The 26,524-nt window shown below is 41.7% G+C and overlaps 1 protein-coding gene across 1 annotated transcript in view; it reads right to left on the bottom strand.

Moving 5' to 3' along the window:
* Positions 1 to 732: 732 nt before the first annotated feature.
* The window catches only part of LIMCH1 (LIM and calponin homology domains 1), a 181,746-nt gene continuing 155,954 nt past the window's right edge, over positions 733 to 26,524 (bottom strand). Inside the window, exons 21-35 of the mRNA XM_055796716.1 lie at positions 25,171 to 25,264; positions 22,636 to 22,808; positions 21,871 to 21,976; positions 20,689 to 20,763; positions 19,942 to 19,970; positions 18,884 to 18,967; positions 17,165 to 17,257; positions 16,112 to 16,216; positions 14,619 to 14,755; positions 13,710 to 13,831; positions 11,777 to 11,900; positions 10,343 to 10,420; positions 7,883 to 7,991; positions 6,758 to 6,860; positions 733 to 4,191 (exon numbers count right to left, since the gene is read on the bottom strand). Coding sequence (XP_055652691.1) covers positions 4,166 to 4,191; positions 6,758 to 6,860; positions 7,883 to 7,991; positions 10,343 to 10,420; positions 11,777 to 11,900; positions 13,710 to 13,831; positions 14,619 to 14,755; positions 16,112 to 16,216; positions 17,165 to 17,257; positions 18,884 to 18,967; positions 19,942 to 19,970; positions 20,689 to 20,763; positions 21,871 to 21,976; positions 22,636 to 22,808; positions 25,171 to 25,264 — 1,458 coding nt within the window. The 3' untranslated portion in view covers positions 733 to 4,165. The remainder of the gene's footprint in view (positions 4,192 to 6,757; positions 6,861 to 7,882; positions 7,992 to 10,342; positions 10,421 to 11,776; positions 11,901 to 13,709; positions 13,832 to 14,618; positions 14,756 to 16,111; positions 16,217 to 17,164; positions 17,258 to 18,883; positions 18,968 to 19,941; positions 19,971 to 20,688; positions 20,764 to 21,870; positions 21,977 to 22,635; positions 22,809 to 25,170; positions 25,265 to 26,524) is intronic.

The following is a 26,524-nucleotide window of genomic DNA, read 5'->3' as shown; positions in this document are numbered from 1 at the left end:
TCTTCTACCTGCAGATGAAGGTGCTGGTGAGGTGAGCAGGTGATGCAACTCCCCTTTGATAAGATTGGTGGAATTATTTTGGTGCATGTGCAGTCCACCCCATTGGTGCCCTTTTAGCATCATAAATGACTCTGGGCAGGTCAGAGCTCCCAGATCACTTTCACCAGAAAATAATACTACTAAAAAAGTTGTATCAGGATTTCCACCATTTTACTTGGCTCCTAAGGGTCACAAACACCAAATCCGTGCTTGCCTCCCATGGCAGTGAGCTGGTCCCACAAAGCAGCCCTAACACATGCTGCTGGGAACCCCAGACAGCCTCTTTGGCCGCAGAGCAACACTGGCCCTCTGTCCAGAGATGGACATGCAGGAATAACGTAAGACCACTACCATTTCCATTTAGGCACCAGGATAAAAATCTGCTTTCAAAAAATTAAATTGTCAGTACTTCCCTATGACTCATTTAACAGCCAAGATGCACTTCTGGCAGAGGATCAAGCCCGTCATTCATTGAAGGCCCAATTAAAAGGAAGAACAAGGGGAAGTTATTAGTTTAAAATTTTGTGTGAACTTTCTGCTGGTTACTGATGAAGCCACACACTTGTTGAGATTCAAGAATTAGTGAGATACCTCATCGCATGTATAACTAAGCACAAACTCAAGGATCTTTGCTACGTAGAAATGGAATTAACCAAGCACATATTTAGCTTTGCAATACATAAAGTGTTTTATTGAGTCAAAGGCTGAACCACAGTCCACCAACACCAGTGAAAGATCTTCTGAGGACTTTGGGTTCGACTCACAGAAAGTCATCTCTGCTCATCTTTTACCACAACAGGCACACATCTTTTCATAAATATTCAGCTACAGCATACAGTAGCAAACCAGAAGGTATCTCTTCTTTTATTGTCTCATCTCATATACTAAGTTTTGTGGAATATAGCTTGGTTCAGCCTACCCCTGTCAAGCAGAAGCTTTTACCAGTGGGATGTACACACTCGGCAATCCAGTTTCATAGACTCATCGCATGCAATAGAAGTTAGTTATAATAAGTAAAATCAACACCACCGAAGGTAATCAACATTTTATTTATAAACATACATTTACTATAAAAGCTGTTGCATTTTAGACAAGTTTTCCTAATTTCCAGAGGCGTTTTAGAATAAATAAACTAAAGGAAAGATTAGCGTAATCGGTATTCAACATTAGCCTCAGCTAGGACAGCGATCCTTGTCCTTGAATGGACATGCAGATAAGGATGGTCCCCTTCTGGTTCACCAACCTTTAGGACATTCACTGAGAATTACAGATGTACTGCATCAATAACACTACATAGCAAGAGTAGGGAAAAAATACATCACAGAAAATGGGTTTGTGAAATACAGATGGGTTACCACACCTGCTCAGGTTCTCTGAAGTAGGAAGAGGCTAAATAAATTCTGAAACATCTAAAACCCGTTACATACATTGTATTTGCTTAGCAATAGTATTTTTTTGCAACAAATACATTTACATTGTAGTTCAAATGTAGTAAAGCATAAATTTTTTCTGTGCTCAAAGTTCCTGGTAAGAAATGTATCATATTTATGTGTTTACACTGAAAAAAAAAAAGGGGTGTGTGTGTGTGTGGAGATCTTAGTCTGAATGAATTTGCCGTGTAAGACCCCAAAGGAAATAGAAAATCAAACATAAGCAGTTGGCAAGTAAAATTTAGAAAACTGTTTAAAATTATTCTGTGCTGGTGAATAGATGTTCATTAGGGGGAAAAGTCATTGTCAGAGAATGTTGCTTCATTTTGCTTTACATACAAACAAACAACTTCGCTAAAACATGCATATCTTAAACTAATCAACAGACACTGGGATCAATTTCTAAGCAGCTTCAGAGCCCCAGTGGTGTGTCTGCGGTGCGATGCATACCCCCACCCACCCCTCGCCCATGCATTTTAGTCCCACCCATGCTCCTAAGCCCTTTGGGCACTTACCCCTACGTGAATGAGAAGCGGATCTACCCTCTGTGACAACCAATCCTTTTATACACTTGGGGACTGAATTGCACATCTGAACTCTATCACACAGGTGAAGCAGTGGTAGAGACTCATAGCAAAGAGACGCACAAGCATGCATGGTCTCGTTTAAAAATTAAGCCCAGACATCATACATTCACATATTCTTAATGCAGTGCATGGAATTGTACAGATGTACAAAGTCGGTTATAAAATCTGTTTCTTGAATTTCCATGTTACCGCATTATTTGTGGGAAAATGTTACGATGACCACATGCAAAGAGTAAGCATCCTGGTTATCAAAACCCTTTAACAGTAAACCATGCAGATGGCTGACCAAAATATTGGACATCACTTTTATTTCCAAAACATTTGTCTGATTTTTTAATTTTTTCTTTTAAAAATATTCCCCAGGTGAAGTTCACAAAGGACTTCAGCTTTTTGGATTTATTGCATCCATAAGTCATCACTGACTGTGTGCAACAGCTTTGCATTTTCTAAGGCACAGTATTAAGGAAGTGACATGTAACTTTCCCGCAGATAGTCACAATGTCCTCCAGTGATAACATCCTACATGGGTTCTCAATGACACGCAGTTTTGCATGGGTATGCTACTCACATGCAAGCATCTAGTGTTTAAATAAATAGTTGCTAGCTAGAGAACAACTCAAAATTATTGCTTCCCTAATAACCACTTCATTTCCATTTACCAACACATCAAAAGACAACAGATGCGCACATAGATAAAATAAATCTCTATAAATTAATTTTTATCACCGTTTTAAGGCAGAATATGAAGGGGGTTCTTCCTCCATTTGAAGTTGCATCCTGAACTGCTAAAATGGGATACTTCCGCTGTTTACCAAAAAGTGCTAGGGTATTATGCAATTGCAACACATCCCCTAACCTTGTCTGTGTTATTGTGGGTAAAGTGACACAGCTCTCGCCGCTGTTTCAATGAGCTGCTAGATCACTTTAGTAAGGAGCACACGCTTAATCAAAAAGCACAAAGGAAAACTGACCCAAACCCAGGCAAGTCAACGTTTTTTTGCCTACTGCTGCTGGCCTCTTCCTTGCCTGCTTTCCACACTCCTGGGTTTTGCTGTCTTTATCGGGGGAACACAGGCTCAAGGCTGTTCAATTCCCTGCTCTGGAGGGCACCCAAACCACATGTGTTTTTCCACATGAGATTTCAACCAACGGCAATGTTTGCAAGTGAACGAGCAGATCTCAAACCAACTCAGACCATCAATGGGCAGGTTACACGCCAAAAATAAAAGCTTCAACATAGCATCAAACTGCAGCTCGGACACTCGAAATTCAGCTGTGCGTGCCCACTTGGCTGCCCCTCCCCCACACCACCTTTCATTGAATTTAAGAAGAACACAGGCTGCTGAACTTAGTAAGAAGGATTGCTCCTAAAGGGAATCTTGCCATCGTTAAGGGTATACAGTCTTTAGGTTTAATGAAGAAATCTTTATTTGAGAGAATATTAAGCTATAGTCATGAACATTACTTGAGGTACACAAACAAAAAAATCCTATCACTAAAGGTGCAATAATTTATTTGTATAACTCCTACCCTCCACTGAAGGTAATATAAACACAAAATGCTTCAGAATTACAGGATGTATTATCAAACTAGTCTCTGTATAAAAAAGTTATAGCTTCAGTTATAACAGAGAAGTCGTGCTGTGATGTTTAGTTTTTCAAATGCACTGATTAGATACTACCTTAAAATTACTTCTCAGCTCAACTTGGCATATTCTATAAAGGTTCTGTAAACTTAAACTTTTTAATTCCTAGAAATATTAAAACAAAACAGATTTATTGCATGTTTATTTTCTTATTACTTTCAAAAGAACAAGGTAACAGACTGGAAATCAGAAGCATACCTGAAAGGTGGGATTTTCTTTAATAGTACTTAGGCTCTGCCTTCCCAAACATAGTCATATATATCCTGCAAATTTCTTAACAAAGGAAAAAAAAAATAACATGTTGCATTTTAAAGGAGCAGGCGCAGTGTTTTTACGAGTTTTTCAAAATGAGATGAGAGCCATGATGTCCATGGATTCAAGCTCTTACAAGTGATTGTCTGGAGGCAGCCGATACATATGAGAAGAGAGCTCCTTCTTGAAAATTATTAGCACTGAAAGTCACGTCACAATGTCGTTGGCTGTCCAGCAGCTGGGTTAAACAAAACCAAAAGAAATCATTAGTTGACAAATTTTAACAAGCATAGGTAGGCTTTTCCTCAGATGATCTCTACAGTTCAGAAAAACACATCTGGAAATATATATATAATTTGTGCCCTGCTTCGTCTTCTTCCTGCAAAGCTGGGGCACTAACTGCAAAGAAGGATTCAGCTTAAATCCAGTGGAAATACATTTTCCATGCCACATGGACGAATGCATTCTGCATGAGCTTTTATTTCATTTTACTCCTGAAATATTTGTGGGTATATTTACTTGCAAGCTCTGCAGTGGCAAAACAGTAAAGCAAAAGACTGATGAGTCATCTTTAGCTGTGTCTGGTTTGCGTTATGTGGTAACGCAGAGCCCTTCTGTTACTTGGTCATACAGGAAATCTTACGAATTTACATCTTGACTTTGACTTCAACACTCACAAACCTGTAACTATTCCCCGTGTTTGACACTGAATACCAAGTTCCCTTCCTTGTGATGTTTGTTGTAGAGAAATAACCTACCAATAAAAGCCCATCCACTTTTATTTGAAAAACACAAATATTTTGGAACTTGGACCACTACATAATATTTAATGCTTTTCTCTCTTAAGGTTTTTGATAATTTATTTTGAAACAGAATCATTCACAGTTTCAAATAAGCTTCTGGCAGCCAAATACTTCATTGAGATGTCCATAAGCATCTCAAAACAATTCTTATTAGCGAATTACTTGTTATTAATATTTAGTAATTAATTCTGGGTTGGTCAGAGACCGTCAGTTGTGCGCGTAGCTGCACAGGTGTTCGGATGTAGCCGTGGGGGCATGAAGGCACAGGCTTGTGCAGTCAGGCAACCGATTTTATATTTAGCATCAGACATCCCAGAACTGAAAGGCAAATCACTAACATTGCACCAGTTTGTTCTTCATTTCAGATGTGGATTCCATCAAATTCTAGTTTAAAATGAGCAACTAACTGTATTTGCAGTTCTACCAAAATCAGTCCCTTTGAAACTGTCAGTAAGAGTCAGTGTAACTTCAATTCAACTAATTCATCTTTTGAGGTTTTGCATGAGGACTGAACACAGCAGGAAGAGGCAATTCGTAGGAAAAAAGGCAAACCTTTGCCATTATTATTCTTCAGGAACCATATGCTTCCTCAAAACCTATTCTCTCCGTCATGGTCCTGGTTACCGTTGTGCTAGGTATGTACAAATGCAAAACCTTACTGCACAAAACACTGTACACAGCTCTGTACCGCATTTTCTAGCACCACTTCTGTAGAAATGATCATGGAGGGGCTGATTTCTATAGCAAATAAGCTGATAAATAATTTATTTGAGCCTTCACCTATCCTTAAGGGACCTCAGTTTTTATTTAAGCAAAAAGTATTAAGAAGAAAAGGAAAATATGACTTTTATCACCTTCCTCTCTTTTTTTGTGTGAAGATGGATGTGCAAATGTGCATGTTAAGGGTCAGGACCTTATCCACATGAGGAAGGTTTATAGTATCAAGCCTGAGGGGGAAAAGCTATTTCTAAATATGGCAGGTTAAATAAATAATAATAAAAAGTTGCTAACATTTCTTGGCAGAATTTTTTTTTAAAAAATCACCAAGCAAACGGTTATACAATAGCACCCTCTAGCCCTGCTGATGGGGAAATACCTCTCCTGAAACACCAGAGAAAATTGGTCTGCTTGCAAAGGTAGGTAGGTACCTTTCCTACTCCTGCATTTCTACAGGCACTGCTTTTGCGAGAGAAGAAGGGAAACAGTAAGTGAAAAGAGCTCTGTGTCTCTACTGATCAGTTAGGACTGTAGGCAGTGAAGGTGCTCAACAGTAACATGTAACGGGAAGGCAACGATTACTCCCGTGGTTCTTTCCTGCATCTTACTCTTTCCCATAAAGTAGAAGCCAGCATGAGCACTGCCCATTTCATACCACTGGTGACACTGGGGTGAAGCTGAAATGCTCTAGAAATTTGGTATCAGTCACAGAAATCCAGGACTCAGAAGGACATTGAGGTGACCTGCTCCAAGGCAAAAAAATGTATCAAGGTGTTTTTTTTTCCTGACATGCAATTGTCTGGCTCCTTCTTCAAAACTTCCAGCAAGTAACACTTTAGCATGTCTGGGGGTACCACCACAGGGATTACGAGTTACAGAATGGTCCTAATATTTTACATGACCATTTTGTCCACAAAGGGAGGCCTGGAGATGTAAAATATGGGAAATAAGGCCCAGGGTCCTAGACCTAGAAGTATCTACATTGTTTCAGATGGTGTGACAGATTCAAACTTTCAGGACATGCAATATGTATGCACAGTGTAGGAGTTCACCTTTATGCACAGAAACAGCCTTTCAGTCTAATACTGCTGAGCAGAGATCCTCTGGACGAGATTTAATGGGCTTGGAAATCTTTTTTGATACAAGAGCGTACATATGAAGGTTTGCCTTCACGTGACAAAGTTATTTGTGAGTGGCAAAGCCAGGAGACAAACCCATCAGTTAAAATCATGGCATCAGTATCGTTAAGAGTTCATTGTCCTTTGGACAGGATTTGGTACTTACTTCTGGATCGGATATAACAATCGTTGCAGTTCAGGAGACCATTTCTAATCCTGACATCTGTCCCACTTGCTGCATCTCCCAGCTGTCCCTTGCAAATGCCACACTGCCAATTGAAGAACAGAGAAAGTAAGAGATCATGCCCTACAATCTGGCACAACTCTTCCCAAATTTTGGCTTTTGTTTCAATAGTTCTTGGAACAGTGAGAAAAAATACCCACCCCCACTGCAGAACTCAGCCTGTACTCCTGTGGACAGCACCACAAAGCACTGCACATCAGTGAAGTGGTTTTTTGGAGCTAACAGTGTTTAGGACTGGATTTCAGCAGTCTCCACTTACACAGAACTGAAGCCTAGTGATCTGAAGGGACATCTGGTGTTAACGTTACATTCTGGAGCCAGACCACTTGTGATGGACAAAGCTTAGATAGGCCACAGGTTTAGTTTGGGTAAAGGTCTAAAAGCAAAAAAGGCTTCACAAATGTCTTAATACCAATTGGGCCAGAGATAATGGAAACGGGCATTTCCTAAGTTCTCTAGAAAACACTATCTTAAGCCATTTCCAGACTGAAATACTCAAGAACAGCCAAGAAGTATTGCTGTTGAGAGCTCTGGTGAAAGCCAGAATACATCATTCATTCCATAGTCAAAGCTTTCAGGCCAGATCAATGATGGCTTCAGGACTGACCAGGATTAAAAAAATAAAATAAAATAAAATAAAATATACATATAAACCAGAAAGAGCCTCCCAAACCCTCCCCACCCCAAACCACTCCAACCCAACACTCCCCCCCCCCAAACCAAACCAACCAACCAACCAAATCACAAGGTAACTAATGTTGTATTTAAAAAGCAATGAGTGCAACAGGGAAATTATATGATTCCCTCTGTAACTGAGGAAGCTAAGTTTGCTTCCTAAATCACAGCTTTTAGTCCAATTAACATCTGACAGCAAAACAACACATTAGCTGCATTACTTCCACTGCTCTACAAACAGTCACACATACATAAGAAATATCCAAATCCCTTGGTCCTCTCATTTTCAGTTTCACATCTACAGCTCTCAACATACTCTCTCCTTGCACTTTGCATGACTTCAGATTTTTCTTAATAAAGCAAGAGACATACCCTGAAGCACTGAATATGGAAATAAAGACCGAGCGTTTCAATAATCATGGCAGCTCCTTTTCCAAGAGGAAGCCCACAGGTAGAACAAAGCTTCTTTCCACTGACAGACCTAGGAGGCAAACATTATTTTAAGAAAACAGAGCAGCAACCGATGCTAAAACATAGCCAAATGTTTACACAGGTTTACAGAGAGGGACAGGATGGGTTTCACATAAACACATTGACCCTTCAAGCCATGACGCTGAATCAGCCTGCACATTTGCCTCACAGACAAGCAGAGGACTTAAAATGTTTGAATGCACAGCAGCTCAGACCCATTTCCCTGCCAGTCTGCTGTGCTACATCAAGGGAGATGCAAACTTCTTAATGCAGGAGAGAACCATGCCTGTGGGTTACCTAGACCTAGTCAATGCCACAGCAATCAAAGCAGATACTCACACAAATCACCCGAGTCAGACTCCTCAGCCTGGAAAATTTTCAATTTGTTTGCAAATGGTTTTGCTTACTGCAAGTCAGAAGGCAGGGGTGCTGCTCCTCTGTCCAGACAAGCTGGTGAAGTCAACAGTGGCAGCCTAAGCGCAGTAGCACAGACCAGGCACCAGGTGCTTCCTAACTAATTTTGAGCTGTGCTGCTGCAGTTACATGCCTGCTACTATTACAACTAGCTGGAGCAAAACTGCAATCAGATCTCCCACTGCAACACTGCAATACTTCAACTCTCTCCTTAAGCTTCAATCCTGTCCAGACCTTTCCAGTAAATTAGTTGTTTGATGACAGCTGGGTGAGAGATCAGGGCCCCAGGAATAACTGATACCCTTTTCCATAATGGTTTTAAATAGCACTGCAGGTACACACTTCTAGTGAGATGAACCTGAGACCAAAACGGACCCCTTGTCATGATGTGTCATCCATGGTTTTTTTAGCCAGGAATGAAACCAGGAAAGAAACTTTGGGATACTTAGTGAGTTTTGAAAAGATTATTTGATGAAATTATACACAGACAGGCAAGTTTACGGTATCTTGCTTTATGGTTTTGGTGCAAGAACATAATAAGCCAGAGAGAGATCTGGACTGCATCGTGACAAAAAAGCCATTTTGGGGGGCGGAAAAGAGGGACAGACAGAAGCAGCAGAAAGACTCATCACAACCAGAAAACTGTCTTTGGTTCCATCTAATCTCTGTCACTCCTGAGCCCATCACTCTTTATCGTACCATGTACACTGACAGCACAAGCACAACACTGTCCTGTTGCTTCATTCTCATTATTCCTTTTAAAATAACTTTTCTGGTTGTTTCTCCTCTCCTGCAACCTTAAGCCTTCTTGCTCACATCCCTCTGTGTTATTCTTAAGTCCACTGCTGTTTTCACTTCTCCACTGTCAAGAGTTATTATAAGAACAACTTAAAGTTGGATCAAAGAATAAAGTGTTTGGGGAATTTTTTAAAGAGAAGTTTTCTAATGTTTTATTGGAACAATGAATTACATCCCATCCATTGTTTCCAAAGCTAAGATTTATTTCAGGAAAAGATCTTGGAAAAGAGTCTCAGATCAGAATATAGCTGCTAAATAATATGAAGTAGCTATCACAACTAGCTACATGTAGCAAGATACTATCTGCAATCCCACCAAAACTGCAGCCTCAACTAGAAAAAAACAGAAGAAAGTGTTCGCATAAAAAAAATTCCCAATAGTTGCATGTCAATGCAAGTGGTATCAGGAGAGCTTTGCTAGGAAAGATGAAGAAAAATGTTACTAAATAGAACAAAAACTTGCTATCTTTTCTGTGTTGTATTACTCTACCCTGTTTAATAAGCCAACTCATTTTAATACACCCTAATTTATCAGTGATTCAATCAGGCTATAATTAACATTTATTTAGAGTTGTTACGCATATGCCACTGAAAGCTGCACAGCTCGTTGTTTGACAGAATCAAATCTCTAGGAGATTAGCATGAACGTAGGCATTTTTTTAAAAAAAACAACAAACAACAAAAAAAGCAAAATGCATTTCAAGTTTGGAAATTAAGGTAAGGATTTCCTTTTAAATCAGCAAGTACTGAAATGTGACAATGTCTAGAACATGCCTTACTTCTGAGCATGTGACTCCTCACAATGAAGACAAGATCCTTTGGCTTAAGTGCCCTGAACTCATGCTTAACTGCTTACTTTGACTGAAGCTTACATTATCCTATTCCAATTTCATTGAAATTTCAATGATCAAGCAGAGTCCTACAGCTGCTTTCTGAACTGTGTTATTTGAAAACAGCAATACTGCTGAAGCAGGCAAGAGATACAGGAAGGGAGCTCCATGTTTATTTATTCCATGGACAGTTATGAATTGCAACATTTCGAAGAATTAATGGTGCATCCTCCTAATACTAATGTGATTTACACTGCGGCAGTTCACCAGTGAGTACAAGATGTATTTGGTCTGCAAAATTCCTTATTGGCCTTTTGTACCTGTTGGGTGACTGACTCAGACCACCAGGAGAGCAGGGAGACGATGGACCAGATCGGAAGTTCTCATGATAGCCTGCCCTAAAATACAGGAAAGAAAATGCATTACTACAGCTGAAGAACAATTAAAAACAGGTTTTGTACAGAGAAATTCCAGCTGGTGAATTTCAGGATTCCCAGTGTAAAGATTTTATCTAAGGTAAAAAGGTATAAACTTGCTGTCCATTGCTGTTTTGATACAATGAAAAATAGCACACTTTTTTTTGGTTCTGAGTCTTGGTTTGCTGGCTATTGCTTAGTCAGGTCACCAGCTATGTGCAGACTCCTACCCACCTATCAACCCAATATAGCTCCCACCATGATGAAGGACGGTTAAGCCAAGGCACACCATCTTGTACTCGCTGTTGGCCAGGAGATGTGCTCAGAAGCACACTGGTAGAGCAGAGGTACGGTTGTTGATGGAGAGTCTGTGCCCTTTACTGAGTAAAAAGAAACCTACACTGAAAAGTGACTTCTTACTATTTGTATTCATTCTGCCCTGCAAGAATTTGGTGAGAAAAAAACATGCATGTTTTTTGTTATCAGAAATCATAGGATTGATTCAGCCTCTCACTGCTTAAAGCTGTTTACAGATTAAATAACAATTTTCTCAAACACACACACAAGCAGTTTGTTATGAGGAACAGGTAATCAAACCTCAATCTACATTAGTTTTGACTGGGTACAAGCTTCATAGAGGTAACATGTTTTGCAGGAGACTGTGTTCATATATATGCTAATCAAAACAGATGTTCCTTTCTCATTACACAGATACACTTTTTGCAAATATTAGGCAAGCAGTTATTTTGTTTACTGAAAGAACTGGTGTTACCTTTTAGTAATGCTTACTCAAAAACACACGGCAAAGCATCAGAGAAGAAAAAACCTCACCAAAATTTACAGCAGAAAGAAAATACTCATGTCTGTGTATCTTCTTTTAAAAGCTATAGTCCTTAAAGAACTAGCAAGTAGCAATTGATGTGTGCTTGGAAGCTGGGGAATGATTCCAACTTCAAAGAGGCAGACTTCACATGACATTCCCACCACGGTATTTAGCCACTTACTAGCTATCAGTGTTTGTCTCAGGCACTTAAAACAAATGAAGCACACAAACAGTTATGCAGATGAGCGTTTAAAGAGCTAAGGAGAAAGAAGACAGAGAGTGGCAAGCAGGGGGTATGCTCCCTCATGGAACCAGTTCCTAGGGTACCCATAATGAGAAACGAAGCGGATAAATGTTAGCAGCCTTGGTGGGAAAGCCAGGCATCAAAGGTGCCTTCACACTGCAGGAATACCCATGAAACTTAACCAATAAAGAACGCTGAGTAGGAATATAGGGGAGAACAGAATGAGCAGGACTTCCCAATCTCTGCAATAACCTTTATTTTACGCTCTCACCTCCTTGTTTCCCCTGCAGAGTTTGGCTGTTGTCCCGCATTCTGGCCCAGGAATGGTCTCTGCCGAATGTCCTCTGCGCGATGCGGGGACTGCTTTGTCAGCAGCTGCTGATTCCAGGAGGCGTCTACAACAGAAGGTGGGGAAGTCTCAGTACTTGAGACAAAACACTTCTGTCAATGCTTACAGACCAGCATAGCTTGTGGGCGTACCGTAAAGGAGATGAGATGTACTGTTACTTAAAGTTAAGTTCTCAGAAACCCCACACAAAGTCAGAGACAGGCTCTGCTACACCACTCTGCTACTCTATGGAATAATGTCTCCGTGTATTACTTTCATATACACGACCCACCCTGATGCTGCCTCTCAGTTTCTGAAGGGGGAAAGGGAGAGGTCAAGCCAGTCATCCACAAACAGCACTTGGGAAAATAAAATATTGCTGTCACAAGGAAGGAAGCACCAGAGAGACTGAAACTTCTGTGGTGCCTGGGGATCCGAACTCCTCAACAGCAAGCAAGAGTTAAGAGGAAGGTGGTGCAGTCACTGCTCTCCATGAGACTACTGATAAACAGTAATTCCCTTGTAATTTCCGTCTGCGTTTCAGACGGTTGCACAAGGCTCAGTGACAGTAACAACCTCCCAGCAATATGCAATGATCTGCGTGATGCCCAGGCAGCCAACCGTCCCATCTTTGAGACAGACCGCACTACCTGGATCCTTCCAGATGAATTTTGTGGCGCACAGCCTCACCCTGCCATGCACCAAACAGCTGATTTAGAGAAGAGAAACTTCCCTGGGGCCTGTGAAAGGCTTGTTACCTATTTTTGATATCAAGGCAATAAAACCGTAGTCCAGACTATTTAAGGACTTAAGGACAGAGCAAGGATGTGATGTTTTAAGGGGCAAGAAAGGAGCTGTCAGAATACTTGTAGGGGACCAAGTTGTTAAAGAGAACCTAGAAAAACCCTGACTAGCAGAAGTAGTTAAAAACTGCCAAGCCTTTGAAGTTTGCTTATTCACTACTACAAATCCACCAGGACAGATTGCTGGGCAATATCTTCTGCTTGCTTTATTTGAGCAACCTTTATTAAAGCACTAAAAATACAATAAAATCAAGACGGGGAAAGCAAACCTGCTGAGTTTTACAAACTGAATTTGCATTTAGAAAAATAACACTGAAATGTCTATCCATGGATGTTTCATTTTTTAGAATCATCAATGTTTACGCTAGACTGAAAACAAAAATCTAAAACTCTATTTCAAAATCTACATTTGCCTTCTGTCTTTAGTCCTACTTATTTACTTTCCACTGTTCACTTGCATTAGATAATGACGCTAAATTAATGAATTTGCCTTTTTTTAGGGTGACCCTGTTGACAGCAATGCTTTGGGGAAATTCCTTGATTCAAAAAACACCAATACTTATGGGAGGTTAAGAAATCTATTAATTTTAAATGTCATCAGACATTTCTAATGACACAATTGAGACAGGTGTCACTTTAGGCTTGGCTTGAATACGTTATACACCACAGGTAGCGATTTTTACTTGACTGAAATGGACATGAAGAATCTAATTAGCTATCAAAACACAAAATAAGTGTTGGAAATACGTTCTCTGTATCAAGATAAATCCTATATGTATGTAAGATTATGTAAAAGATGGAAGATAACTGTGTTCACTACTACTGTAAACATGCAGGCCTATAAAAGAGATTCCTCTCTGCTGCTGAAATGCTCACCTCTGATGGAAACAAGATGATTTTAAAATTCACCTTAACATATTTATCTTTGCTAACAGAAAATAACTTTTGAGTCTGACACATTCACATTTTGAAGGCATATGTGTATTTTCAATTTCCAGAATTCTCTGAGTTAGATTTCTGCAAGATTTCTATCTGGAAAAGCATACATGCATATGAAGAGTCTCAACGCTCACCCTGAGTTAATGGCAGGTTCAGCCTGGCAGGCGAGCTGCGCTCCATCGCTGGCACCTGGTGCTCCTGTTCACCTCCTTTCAAGATACCTGTCTCTGGATGTCCTGAGAGCACTTTATTTCCACTGCCAATAAAAATAAGTCACATTGTATAAATAAAGCCGGGAAAAATCCCCCCTAGAATATAATGGCAAAATCAGAGGTTTGATTTTTTTGCAAAAAGATTTTTGGTTTTGTGTCAGCAATGACAAAGCAATGAGGATAACTGTCATGAGTTAACAAGTTTGTCTCCAAATAAGCCAAGTCTTTCTGCTTACTTCATGCACTGCCACTGAGACACGCTGAAGATCATTCTGGATTTGTGGAAAATGGCTTCTTTGCCAGAGAAACAGCTTTTCACAGTGTTCTCTATGCAGTCAGCATCATTAGATGCTTCTCAACTTTGTGAAAGCTGTTATTAACAGTTGGGCAAAGACCGGAACTTTGAACACCATCTAGAAAGTTTGGGTATGGCACTTCTGAGATATCCAGGCAATCTCACGCAGATCCTGAATGAAAACAGCTACCTCTCCTTTATTCCTCTAAATGGCTTGTGAAACTTGTACACAAGACACAGTGCAGTGACACACAGAGATGTCTGAGCTATCTAAGCTCCGACCTGGCTGATGTGACAGCCTCTTGGCAGAGGCACATCCTGAGAAGGCAAGCCACCTGATACACAAAACTAGCAGTGCACATCACCATATATGCATAAGCTTGTGGCAAGTGATTATTGATCAGGATATATTACACCTCTCACCAGACCACCAGATGCTGATGGTCCAGCATCAGTCATGGGCAGATGTGACATCCCAGAAGTCTACAGAATGCAAACCTCCACAGGGCTAAGAAATGCTTAGGTTTGATCCATACCTTCTCTTTTCTTGCCAGAGTTCATGTTCCTTGCTTTTCAGAGATGGCATACTGTCCTGCTCCCAGAGCAGCTTTTTCTGCCTTGTAACTTCTTTTTGTTTGCCTTCCTCTGGAGAGCTGTTTGAATCAGTTGAGTTCTAGAAGACAGTATGGAAGGAACAAGGAACTTCCCTTGAATTTGGCATCAGCAAATGCATAGGAAAAGTACCAGCTCTCCCCAGATACACTGTGTTGACACACCTTATTATCATAAAGAACATCTCACATTATACAGTGGAATCATTTGACCTTGGTAAGGCTAACTTTGGATTTAACGAAGGCTTCAGATGAAACAATCAACTAATTGGACAAAATTGACTGGAAAAAAAAAAGTTAGGGACTGACCGATTATGAGATAGTGTTCAGGATGACAAAATAAAACTTCCCGCTACATATTTTTGGCAGAAATCCTTGAATGACATTGAGAGTCTAGACAGTCTCCCATTGGACTTGGGAGGACTTTGTGAGGGACCTCGGCTTGCTGTCTCTCCTGGGCAATGTGTTACTCAGACACATTGGGCATTCTCAAATGGCAACACCAGTACTACTTCCAAAATGGTACTGGAGTGGATCATGCATGACTACTGGAACTTGAGTAAGCCAGAGCATGAGATCTTTTAACTTCTGGGTGCAGGCAGTGCCCTGAACGTGGCATAAGCAACTCCACCAGGAAGTTACTGCTACACAGCCATGTGGAAAATGGGCCATGGCTGATGCCCCTGCACAGGGATGAGTGATAACAGAGACAAGGAAGGGTAAGAGGAGAACCAGATGATACAGTACTCCTAATCCCGGAGTTTAATGGAAAAAGGCAGATGACTTCTTGGGTGTGGGTGACTTAGGCAGGAGAAAATTATGTTTGGGAATCCCACATTTACTCTACTGATCTCACCTGGGCTATCATTCTCTGATCTCTGATGAGTCCTTATTTAATTAGATGCTAGATGCATTGAGTAAAACATTTTGTCCTGCATAAGTAAAAAAAAATAAAATCAGAGAATAAATGTTCCTCTCTTTGTTTTGCTGCTTTCTGGGAGGAATAGTGGGAGAGAAAAGGAGGAAAAGTGGGGGGCAGGATTCAGTCTCATCTCGGACATGCTTAAAGCATGTCTTACACCCAAGATTTTCCATGCAGGGAAATCACTTCAGATTTTGTTGGTTTTGAGAAGGTAGTTAAACAGAAACAGGTGACTTTTTTCACAGCACCAGTTAAAGAAGAGAAGCAGCTGCACCTTCTGCCCTAGTTAAAAATGGGATGGTAGTGGTTTGGTTGGGAGTATGGCTCTTCAGTTGTAGAAGTGTACAAGCTACAGCACACTGAGGTATCACTAGTTATGGAAGGATCCAGGGAATACTCTTACTGTTCCCAGACTTTGTTAGCCTTTAGTGAAGAATGAAACTTTGCACTGAAGATGGCTTAGTTTTTGTGCCTTACTAGTCCACGAGAAACTCACCACTGTTTTGTTTCCTTCAGTTGCTGAGGAAGAAGATGAGAGGAGTTCAGCAGAATTTGAAGAAACAATGAATGGAACTACAGTATCCTCAATTATCTTACGTTCCTAAAAAAGGATAGGGAGAGGGTGGAGGTTAAAAATACAGAATGTCAACAACGAGCTTAAGAAGCAGAAGCATAAAGTTTGGCTAAGTGTCATATTTAGATGGCTAGGTAAGGACCTGTTGTATTAAGAATAATGGTAACACCTCAAATTTTAATTTGCTTCAATGTTTTGCACTACCTTTCCTTTCACCATTACCATCTTTGGGATGGGATGTCCAAAACTGGGAAGAATATTCCACTTGGGATGGCACCACTGTTTCTCACATCAGTCCGTTAAATTTCATATAAAACCATGAAATTACACTTGGTACACAAGAAATTTATTTTGAAAGTTGAAAATACATTTCTTGTTCAGATCACAAGTATGGCCCTCAAGCACAGGTGACATCAGTTTGCATAATGCACAATTAGTTAAACTGGAAATATTAATATTTTCCAATTTCCTGCAATAATGACCCACATATGACAGAAGAAAATCACTATCTTCTATATTAATATTCTACAACTGCAAGCTTTGAATGTTTCCTGTCTATTTTTTTTTTTAAAAACAAGGCCAGTTTACAAAATATCTACATGATCAAGCCCAGGGCAGACAACAATATCATCTGGAGTTCCACCAAGTCCAGGCACCAAAGTATATGCCAAAATGCAAAAGGCTCTGCCTCCAGAGGGAAGTCTGAGTGTGCCCACACACAACCGCACTGACTCATCCAGACTTGCACAGTAATTAGACACCTCCACCTATGCGGAGGTTGTGAGGATAACCTGTCTAAATATTTAAGTATTTTTCCTCAGCACTTATGGTAATGTTTAAGAGAAACAATCCTGAAAATTCAGCCCTGAGAAGGCTTTTCATTAATTCATCTAGGTATGGGATTTCTTAGTTATGTTGTGGGTGCATTTAAATGCAAAAATGTCAATAAACAACCTCCTCCTTTGAGCCTTATACCTCCTCGTAGTATCTGCGCTCCTCCTCTTCAACTTCTCTCTGGGCCTTTTCCCACTCCTCTTTCAGCTTGTCCTGCTCCTTCTGATACTTCTCCTGTAAGAGGACACAGACACAGGTAAATTCAGAGCATTCTGTATTAGGAGTAAATTCTGTAGTATTTCCACAGTGAAAATGAAACTTGAAACATCCATAGGTGTCAAACAAGTGCTTCCTTTCCTCCTCTCCCCAGTTGTTTCTAGCACTTACATTTAACACCTTCAAACCACAAAGAACTTTTAACATGCTAGAAGAAGTTTAATTTGTTGGAAGTTTTTAAAATTTTGGACAGAAATGAAATTTATGCTCAAAATTTTCAGTAATTCCTTGTTTATTATAGTGTTAAGAGTTTCAAAAAACTATCACACACCCCGAAACACTTATGCATGGATTTTACATTAAAAAAATTCTGCAAAGTAGCATATAAACAAGCAGGTTTTGCAGATACTGGTACTAACCTAAGACAGATGCCAGTACAATTTAATGTACGATTGTATGAATCATGACTGATGAATGCCTGCGCAAGTTTAAAAGATAAATGAATAGTGTGTACAGGTTTGAAAAAGGATGGCTTATAATTAGCTAGGTCGCTTATTTTCCTTGTTGATGGAATTATTTCTTGAGAATTGTTTTCACACGGTTTTGCATGAAAAATTATCTTAAAGAGATCTTTAAAACTGTTTGACAGAACTGGTTTGAACATGGGGAAGAACAGTGACTTCCATATCCCTTTTACATCAGTTCCAGCTTCTTTTTGAATTAGAAACCACATCTGCCTAATACAGAAAAGATGCATTTACTATTGATAGAACACTCACATATGCTAGAAAAATTATGATGAGATTTTTACACCATTTTAAGAGGAAAAAAACATATTGGCTAAAAAGAAATAATCTCAAGAAAGCAGCAGAGACACACACAAGCCATTCTTAAAAGATGAAAAGACTCTGTTTTATTATTCTCCATCGTTTGACAGTTGTTTGCTCTTCTGTTACATGGAGGAAAGATCTGATTTCTTTGGGACTAAACCTAATCAGCTTCAAAAGACACTACTGACTGACTGGGAAATTCAAGTTCCCAGGGCCACTGCACTTTTTCCAACTAGGACACAAACCCAGACCTTTTACAGCTTACTGTACTACTAGTGGTTGTAAGCACTAGTGGTTGCAAGCAGTGATTGTTTTGAAGGGGTTTCCCCATCTCATAAAAAAAACCCCAAACTCTTCCTGTCCAAATTTAGCTTGAAGTTTTCCAAGAAAAAACTGTGAGCACAGCAGAAGTCTATGAAAATCTATTAAAACCATCATTTTAAAAAAGAGTTGCATAGGTGCCAGGGTCGGCAAATCATCAGTCTTGAGAAAGTGGCTCCAAGTAATTGAGAGTCTCACAGTCTATGCTCAACATACTTTAAATATAGTTGAGGATCAACATTTGGTTTAACTCTGCACTGGAATGCAGAACCAAGTCCTTTTGGTCTTTCCATGGAGGGGGGAAGGGAGATGTAAGAGTGCTCAAACCACAGGGAACGTGCGTATATGCTCATTTTATTGCTCATCTGCCACAGAATTCACTCAAGCATCCACAGAGGATGTGGAAAACAAGACACAAAATGCCCAACTTTTGTCCAAAGGGACAATTCAACAGCTGAACCATGTGGTGGAAGACATGTCGTTTCTTCCCTACCTGTAGCAAGCGTTCTTGCTCGTGCTGCCACCTTTCTTGTCGCTTTCGCTCTTCTTCTGGATCCCAGGACCAAAAATTGAAACGCTTGCATGGAGGAAAACCAAGCTATTAGACTTTGACACTACACTTCGCAAGGCTACCAGAGAAAGCTGTACTTCAGCTGGCCTGTTCCTGGTGATGATGTTAAAATGGGAAATTGAGAACTAGATAATAGTTCTTTCAGTGAGCAGACAATATTCTTAGCTTCATTGACACTTGGGATTGCCCACAGGTATCCAAATGATAAAATAATAATTTGGTTTGCAAAGAAAGGCCTGGGAAACTTCAACTGGAGGGGAAAAAAGGAAGAACAGAGATACCTGCAGGTACTCAAATTTAAAGAAAATATCTATTTTGCTTCTTTATAATCTTCTGTGCAACATGCAAAGCAATTTGTGATTGTAGAAAATATTCTCTCATTTCCTATGGCTGCCAGCACAACAGCCTATAGCAGTTTTTAAAATTGTTGTCTACAATGAAATAAAAACTCAGACTTCACTACGGATCCCATTACATGATAAATGTTTAAAATCCTTACAATGAGAGCAATTTTAGACACTTGATGTCATATCCCTTTCCACTAAAAGTTTTATATGAATCCAATAGAGAGATGATGTCTGTTTTTTATGAAACAAATAGAATATGAAATACTGTGTACTTCAGAGTAGCATTTGTGGTGTTGGTTTTGGGTTTCTTTTTTCCATTGAGGACATAGTAGAATTGTGGTCTCCTCTAATTTTTATGCATTTAAAATAGAATGGATAATTTAGAATTACATATTGTTTTGAGACTGCGAAGCTTTAGTGGCTCCAGCAACCAAGTACCACTTCCTCTGGATAGGAAGAGAATGCATAAATCCCAGATTCAGACCATGTCTTGTATTTTTCCTCTCTCATTTCCATGAGAAAAAAAATAATCTCATTCTGATTTGGGGATGTTATAAGACATTTTGCATAAAAAATTCACTTTTGCTAAACACATATCTCTAAACCAAACAATGATGCAAAAAAGGTACTCACATTTGATTTGTCACCACTATCAGAATCAGCTATTAAAAAAACAGAAAAAGTGAAGATTAAATTTAGCATAGCAAAATGTGCTTAACCTGCAATTAAAGCTACATTGTATCGGTATAAAAAAGCTTCATGTTAGTTTCCTATTTGCTCCCACAACCAAATGCAAGGATGAATCGCAAGCGAATATACCAGAAAAACCGATTACACCCATCACCAACAAAACTACTTTTTATTTGGGTATAGAGGAGCACAGTATTAACTAACTCTACCAGTATTAACTACTCTACCGCTAGCTAATGCCATCTACTTCTGGCCACAGACTTTAGCAGTTTTTGGACACCGAGTGTTACCTACCTTGATCTACTTTTCCCTTTGTGATTCAGTGCAAGGAAGGAAAAAGCACAGCAAAGCTAAAAGGATGGGACTACACTATTCAAGAGCCACAGTTACGAAGAGAACATTTGCCATTTTCCATCCAAACGTCTTTGGAAATTAGGCTGATTTAAAGAAATTAATGAAAAAGTATTTATAGGCAAGTGATTTCATTTGGGTGCCTGAAACCAGAGCATCACAACAATGTGCCACCCAACAGCTCTTTGTCAACTGTGCAGCAGGAATAGACACTTTCTACAAAAGCGAGAGGTAGAACAAGTCCCCGTAATCATCAGCTTTCACCCCAGCCCCATGTCTGGAGACACCTACGACTGGAGGCAGCAGAAGGGCTGAAGCTGGTCTTAGCGCCGCATTTACCTGACTGCGAGAAAAACTGTGAGCGCCGCCAGTTGTTGCGAACCCTAAGCGGAACCGTGGCCCCGCGGGGCGGCTCTGCAGGCGACGGCACGGAGACAAAACAAGAAACAGTGTGGTCAAAAGGTGATGACGGACTCTCAGACCCGAGCCACCTCAGCCACGAGAGGGGTTTTGACTAGAGTCACTTCGGCCCACGGCAGCTAGTCTACAACGCACCTTCAGATGACACAGCCTGCCTGTATTTAAATGCTATTTTTGTGACATGGCACCTGGCCTTACACGGGAGCTCTAGCACACTAATGTCAGTCCAGGGCAGCCACCCCTTCAAGTCTGCATGGTGCTCACATTCATTCCTATTGCAGACAGAGGTTTTAAAGGATTTTGTGATCCTTTCGGCGCTGTACGTGCCGTGAACACCAGGGAGCAGCCAAGTGTTTCAGCATCACTCAGAAAACGGGCGACAGACCTACAGTCTGTTACTTGATGTTTGGATTCATTCATGCCTAACACAAAACCATACTGCTCTCAAAGCCTGTTTGGAATGCGCCTCTCCACTTAAAGCAAGCGAGACTTCTATTCCTTTCCTGACAAGCCTGTTTTCCACAGCAGATCACCTTCAGTAATTTCAATCTTGAAAACACTAGGATAAACGGTATACTACCTATACCTAAACTATCAACCCAGTAAGTTCTTAGCGGGAAGAAAACTTCAGATGATCTTTCTCTCTTTCTTTCATGATACCTACATATATGCATCTCTAAAACTGAACGACCAAACATTATCAATCTCAAGGAAAACTTTGTCATGAAGGCAAAGAAAAAAATGTTCTGATTTGCAAGAACTCGTGATAGGCACAGGTCAAATTCAGGGATGTGACCAGGTCTGCGTATTGCTCATCCACGAAAAGAAGCTCCACATGAGCAGCTGAGTGCAGAATCTATCTCCAGAAAATTTTATTGTGAGATAAAAAATAAAACCAATTGCTAAACCCTTTTCATCTGTGAGCAGCAGTACTAATAAAATATAATACTCATCGACATGATACAGCTTTTATTGCTAGGCCAGGTAAGTGCATTTTGGCTCCAAAACCCTCCAGGTCATTGATTAGGCACTTCTCCCTAAGCACCACACACACATATTCAGTTACTGTCTGGCTGAGTTCTCCAGATGCTTTTTGCTCACCTTGTAGACCAGAATTCTGCAGAGTAACTTGGCTGGTCTCGGGTAGTTTCTTTAAAAGTGGCAATACTACAGTCCCCTCTTGTTCCAGGGCTTTGGGTTTCATCACCTGTTCATTCATTTGGGAGCAGAAAACAGAATTAAAAGATCAGCAGGTTCAATCAAAGGTTAGCTTAAACTCTTTCTACTTATTTTCTGAATCAACTCAAAGATGAAGCCTCCATCTCCAGAATTACATGGAGTTGCAGTACTGAAATCCTGGAAATAACTGGTAGCTGGGGTTTTTTTGACATTCACACTATCCTGTATACCAAAGCCGATCCTAACCCAGGACCAACATCTAACTTACCTGACACAGCAGTATGGCCACGACCATTTGTCACCTCTGCCACCACCTGCACTTGCTCAGCACTTCAACAGGACTAGAGGGTAAGCTCCACTGCCTACACTTTCTGGGTACTCGGCCCTGCCAGCACACGGTGGGACTGGGGTTTGCAGGTTAAATTCTCGTTTCTGCTCCAGCCAGTTTACAGGTTCAAATGCTACCAGCAGACACTGGGGAGCTCCTTTGGAGGGGGAACCCTCTGGTGACCATAGGATTTGCCACAGAAACCATCCTCCAGGGTCATTCCCTGGCAGATTGTTTTGAATGAACTCCTGAGGTGACAGTATATAGCTAAAACTCCAATTTGCACAATAAACATTTATCTGTGAGATTTTTTTTTTTTGTTTTGTTTTCCACTCCCTCTCTTTCTTGCCCGTACATACCTCTGGCACAACAGGGAGCTCTGCTTCCTTCTGCTGCTCCATTTCAGGTTTCTTCACATCTTTTTCACTTGAAGCAGCTTCATCTGAAGGGACAGGACTGGGAAAAAATTCTAATCTCTTCACAACAGGGCTGGCACAAGCTGCAGTTGCCTTGAATTGCTTTTGATCTGAACCTAATCCACACATGTAAGAGATAATATTGCAAGGTTAAAGTATTTTTTTCAAATTAACTGTTGACCTATTTCTTACAATCCAATTTCTTACTGGATACACTTTGAGCCTATTTACTGGATGTTTTGAAAAAATAATCTTACAGGAAAAATTAATCTCTCAGAGAAGACAAGGCTTCAAGAGTGAAATTCATCTGACAAAATGTAGGTGCTTACACTTGACTTGGGCATCACAGGACACCCTTAGCAGTCAACAAAGCCAGAGAGGCAGCTCTTGGGGAAGAGTCACCCAAACTATTTCAGATGCTCCTCTTCGGCCGAGATGAGCTGTCACATACGATGTGCCTACTGAGGTACAGATCTCCACTGAAGTTGCGTGATGAATCCTGTCCTAAGATGCTATCCAGACAAGGAGCTATACCACAGTTAACAAGGTCTCGTCAGCGCTGGAGGATATTTCAACTTGCCTGTTTCCACTAAACCATGTCAGTCAAGCATCAGACAGCCAACAAACTGTGCTAACAGGAAGCCTTGGACTGGAATAACCTAGTTGTCATTCAGTTCTTAAAAAACCCTAACAAATTGATGCTGGTTTATGGGAGAAGGGACCAGGAGTGCACGGGCCTACAGCTGAGGACTGTGACAGCTAAACTACTGTCAGCTCGTAGCACCATTGGAAGCAAAGCAGTTGCCAGCATCCCAGGTAGTGCATAAGCACCCAGACATTTCTGTAACCTCTTAAAGCAGAATCTCAGCCCTGTCCCCTCTCCAACCACGTCAGCAGTGGCAACTTCTGAAAGTACCTCTTTGACAGGCTAGGAGAGTGAGCTAAGAAAGAGATGCACCCCCAGGCTCCGCTAAGAACACGCACACATGCAGAGACAGGAGATGCTGCTGCCGCCAGGCAGATGCACACCACTTTGTAGCAGTTCTCACGCCATTAGTGGCGCAGGGGTCACAGCATGGAAGGATCTGGCTTGCACTGAACAGCAGAGGAGGTTGCTCATTCTACAAGAAGGTCACAAAGTTTGGACCACATCTATCCCTCCAAAGCAGGTATAATGAAAACCCACGTTCCTTTACCATTTCAAGTTTTACAACGCTATCTCAGTTTTGCTTGCCAGCCAGTATCACACTTTGCTACCAATAGTTAATGTTTAGCATTTCCCACAGGTGTGGAGCCTGACACAAGGTGGCTTTGTGATTTGTAGGCAAACACCACCAGCTCATCACTGCTGACTCTTGAGAGGAGAATTCGCTTGGTTCACCACAAGATTGCAGTGTCTACATTACCGGCCAGGTGCAATTCAAGATTGTTAACCTCTGTGCTTTGGCATCTACCAGCCAAAGCAATTAAGTCAGCTAATGAGCCTTTGCGAACAGCCCATGTGCTGCAGAATCTTGTAGCACATCCAGAAAAGGCTGGATATGCTTCTAATCTTGGGGGAATGGTACTCCATTGATGTTTGAGGCCAAAACTCAATTGTCTGTCACAATTATCTTCAACAAATAGGGGCATTATGTTTGCATACCAGCTACAGTCAGAGACCTCATTTAAATACTTGCTTCACACAGTACTTTTTACTTGACCCATACCAAGCTGAACTTTGACAGACCCATTTTAAAAAACGAACAACAACAAAAAAGAGCATGAGCTTAGTATGATAGCGGGCAGTACATAAAACACGTACTCAAAGGTAACATTCCAAAAATATCCTTTTGAGGAAAACAGCTTCATATTTTACCAGAAAATTCCTTTCCCTAGATCGAGAATCATGCATGAAAGCTTTAAAGCAAAGCATCAGGAGTGTGCACAATACTATTTAAAGCCCCTACGAGGACTGAGGTGCCCTTCCTCATTCTCCTTCCCCACTTCTTAAATGTCTTGGGGTGGGGTGGGGGTGGTGGGGAGGAGGAAGCATTGAGGAGGCGCTCTCACTGCTGGTAGCTCCTGCCCTGGTTGCCTTCTGGTTACAGCCCCGCGGCACCAGCCTCCCACGCACACGCAGGCGCTCGGGTGGGTCAGTTCAACCACGCCGGGACAGAACAGCCCGGGCTGGAAGGGACCTGGGAAGATCACCTGGTCCCACCTTCCAAGGGAAAGGGAGCCGAGCAGAGCCTGCCTAGCACCCTGTCCAGTCACGCCTTGAAAACCTCCAGCCGTGGGGACCCTACCACATCCCTCCGGAGGCTGCTGCAGCGAACGATCGCTCCTAGCACGAAACGTCATTCCGCCGCCGGGATTTCTGACACCTGCGTTTCCTAATGAGGCCTCTTGGTGCCGCTGCAGGCGCACTCAGGGTCTCCTGCCGCGGCGGGGTAAAGCCCGGCCCGGGCCGGGGCAGGGGCGGGGGCAGGAACCCACCTGGGGGGGGTCGCGCCGGGCTGGCCCCGCCCGCGCCTCCCGGGCCAGCTCCAGCCTGCTGGCGGGCGGCGCTCTCCGCGTCCACCGGGGGGGCCTGCGGGGAATAACAGTAGAAACGCAGTGAGTACAGTGGAAATACAAGTGTGGGGCAATTCCTCAAGGCAGCGCTCGCTGCTTCTTCGCAATGCGTTTGAACCACAGCGCGGCAGGGAGCGCGTTTCGGAGCAGTACGTGCTGCTCGGGTGTTGCATCCCTGGGCTTTAATCTCCTTTTCAACCCATTCAGTAGCAGCCATTTATGTGGTTGGTTTGGAATAGCTCCTACAAGCTTTTAAAACTGTAGGATATCTTGGAGTGTGTTAGCCGGAGATAAGCATATGTTTCACCCCTAGTTTCCTTTTCCAGAATAACACAAAAACGTATGCATTAGTGAATACGTAGCACATACTAGGGCTTGAAAAGTGGCAAAGTAATTAAATACTTCCTTTATTTCACGGTTGTCTAAACAATCTGTTATCTGAAGGGAAAAGCCAGAGTCAGTATTAAAAGTAATGAAATACTTGGAACGCTATTAAGAGATGACTGGAAAAATATGGCAAGACCGTATCGAGCCAGTAATTCACATGCCTTTGAAAGGCCATCTTCCTGGCCCGGGACAGGGCTGCTGCTGAGCTACAACCACGCTGTCAAAACAGGGGTAGCACCGCAGCTGATCTGTTTAGCAGCTTCCACCATACATCCACTTTCCTAGTAGACAAATCAAGAAAAACCCGCGGCAAACTGATCAGCTACTGCACAGCGATTCTAATGCATGAAAGATCTAGAAAATGGCAAATCTGACAGAGGAAAATAAAAAAAGCAGACTACTTTTAGAAATAAAAGGTGATGTATTTCAGAAATAGTCTGTTGCAGACTTGCTTTCCTGTCTTCCCCCCACCCTTCCATCTCATCAACAGCTGCAAGGGAGGAAATCTGATTAAATTTTCCCTTTTTGGGGGCAGGATTCAGACCACCACTTTCTAAACTGATTCTGTTTCCCACCCCTACAGCCCGTCATCTGTCTGTGCCCCGTGAAGAGCGGGGCTGGGCTCTCACAGCTCGGTCACTGGGCACGTCTGCTGGCAGTGCTAACAGCCTACTAACGCCTGTGGACACCCTTTGGCTCCAGAGAGCTTTTGGCAGAGCTCGGGAATCCCTGCCTCTCCTCCTCTCTGGAGGGCAGGCATGCTCTGGAGACGGGCAGGGAATGTGTCTGGGAAGATGCCCTGTGAGGAAATGGTGTGGACCAGCGTGGGACTGTGGCCAGGGGCACTGACCTGGGCAAGCCCAGCGGGCAGCAAGTAGTGCTGGGAACA

The sequence above is a fragment of the Falco peregrinus genome, chromosome 2 (genome assembly GCF_023634155.1).
Source record: "Falco peregrinus isolate bFalPer1 chromosome 2, bFalPer1.pri, whole genome shotgun sequence".
Lineage (NCBI taxonomy): Eukaryota > Metazoa > Chordata > Aves > Falconiformes > Falconidae > Falco > Falco peregrinus.
This window is presented reverse-complemented; position numbering and strand designations above follow the sequence as displayed.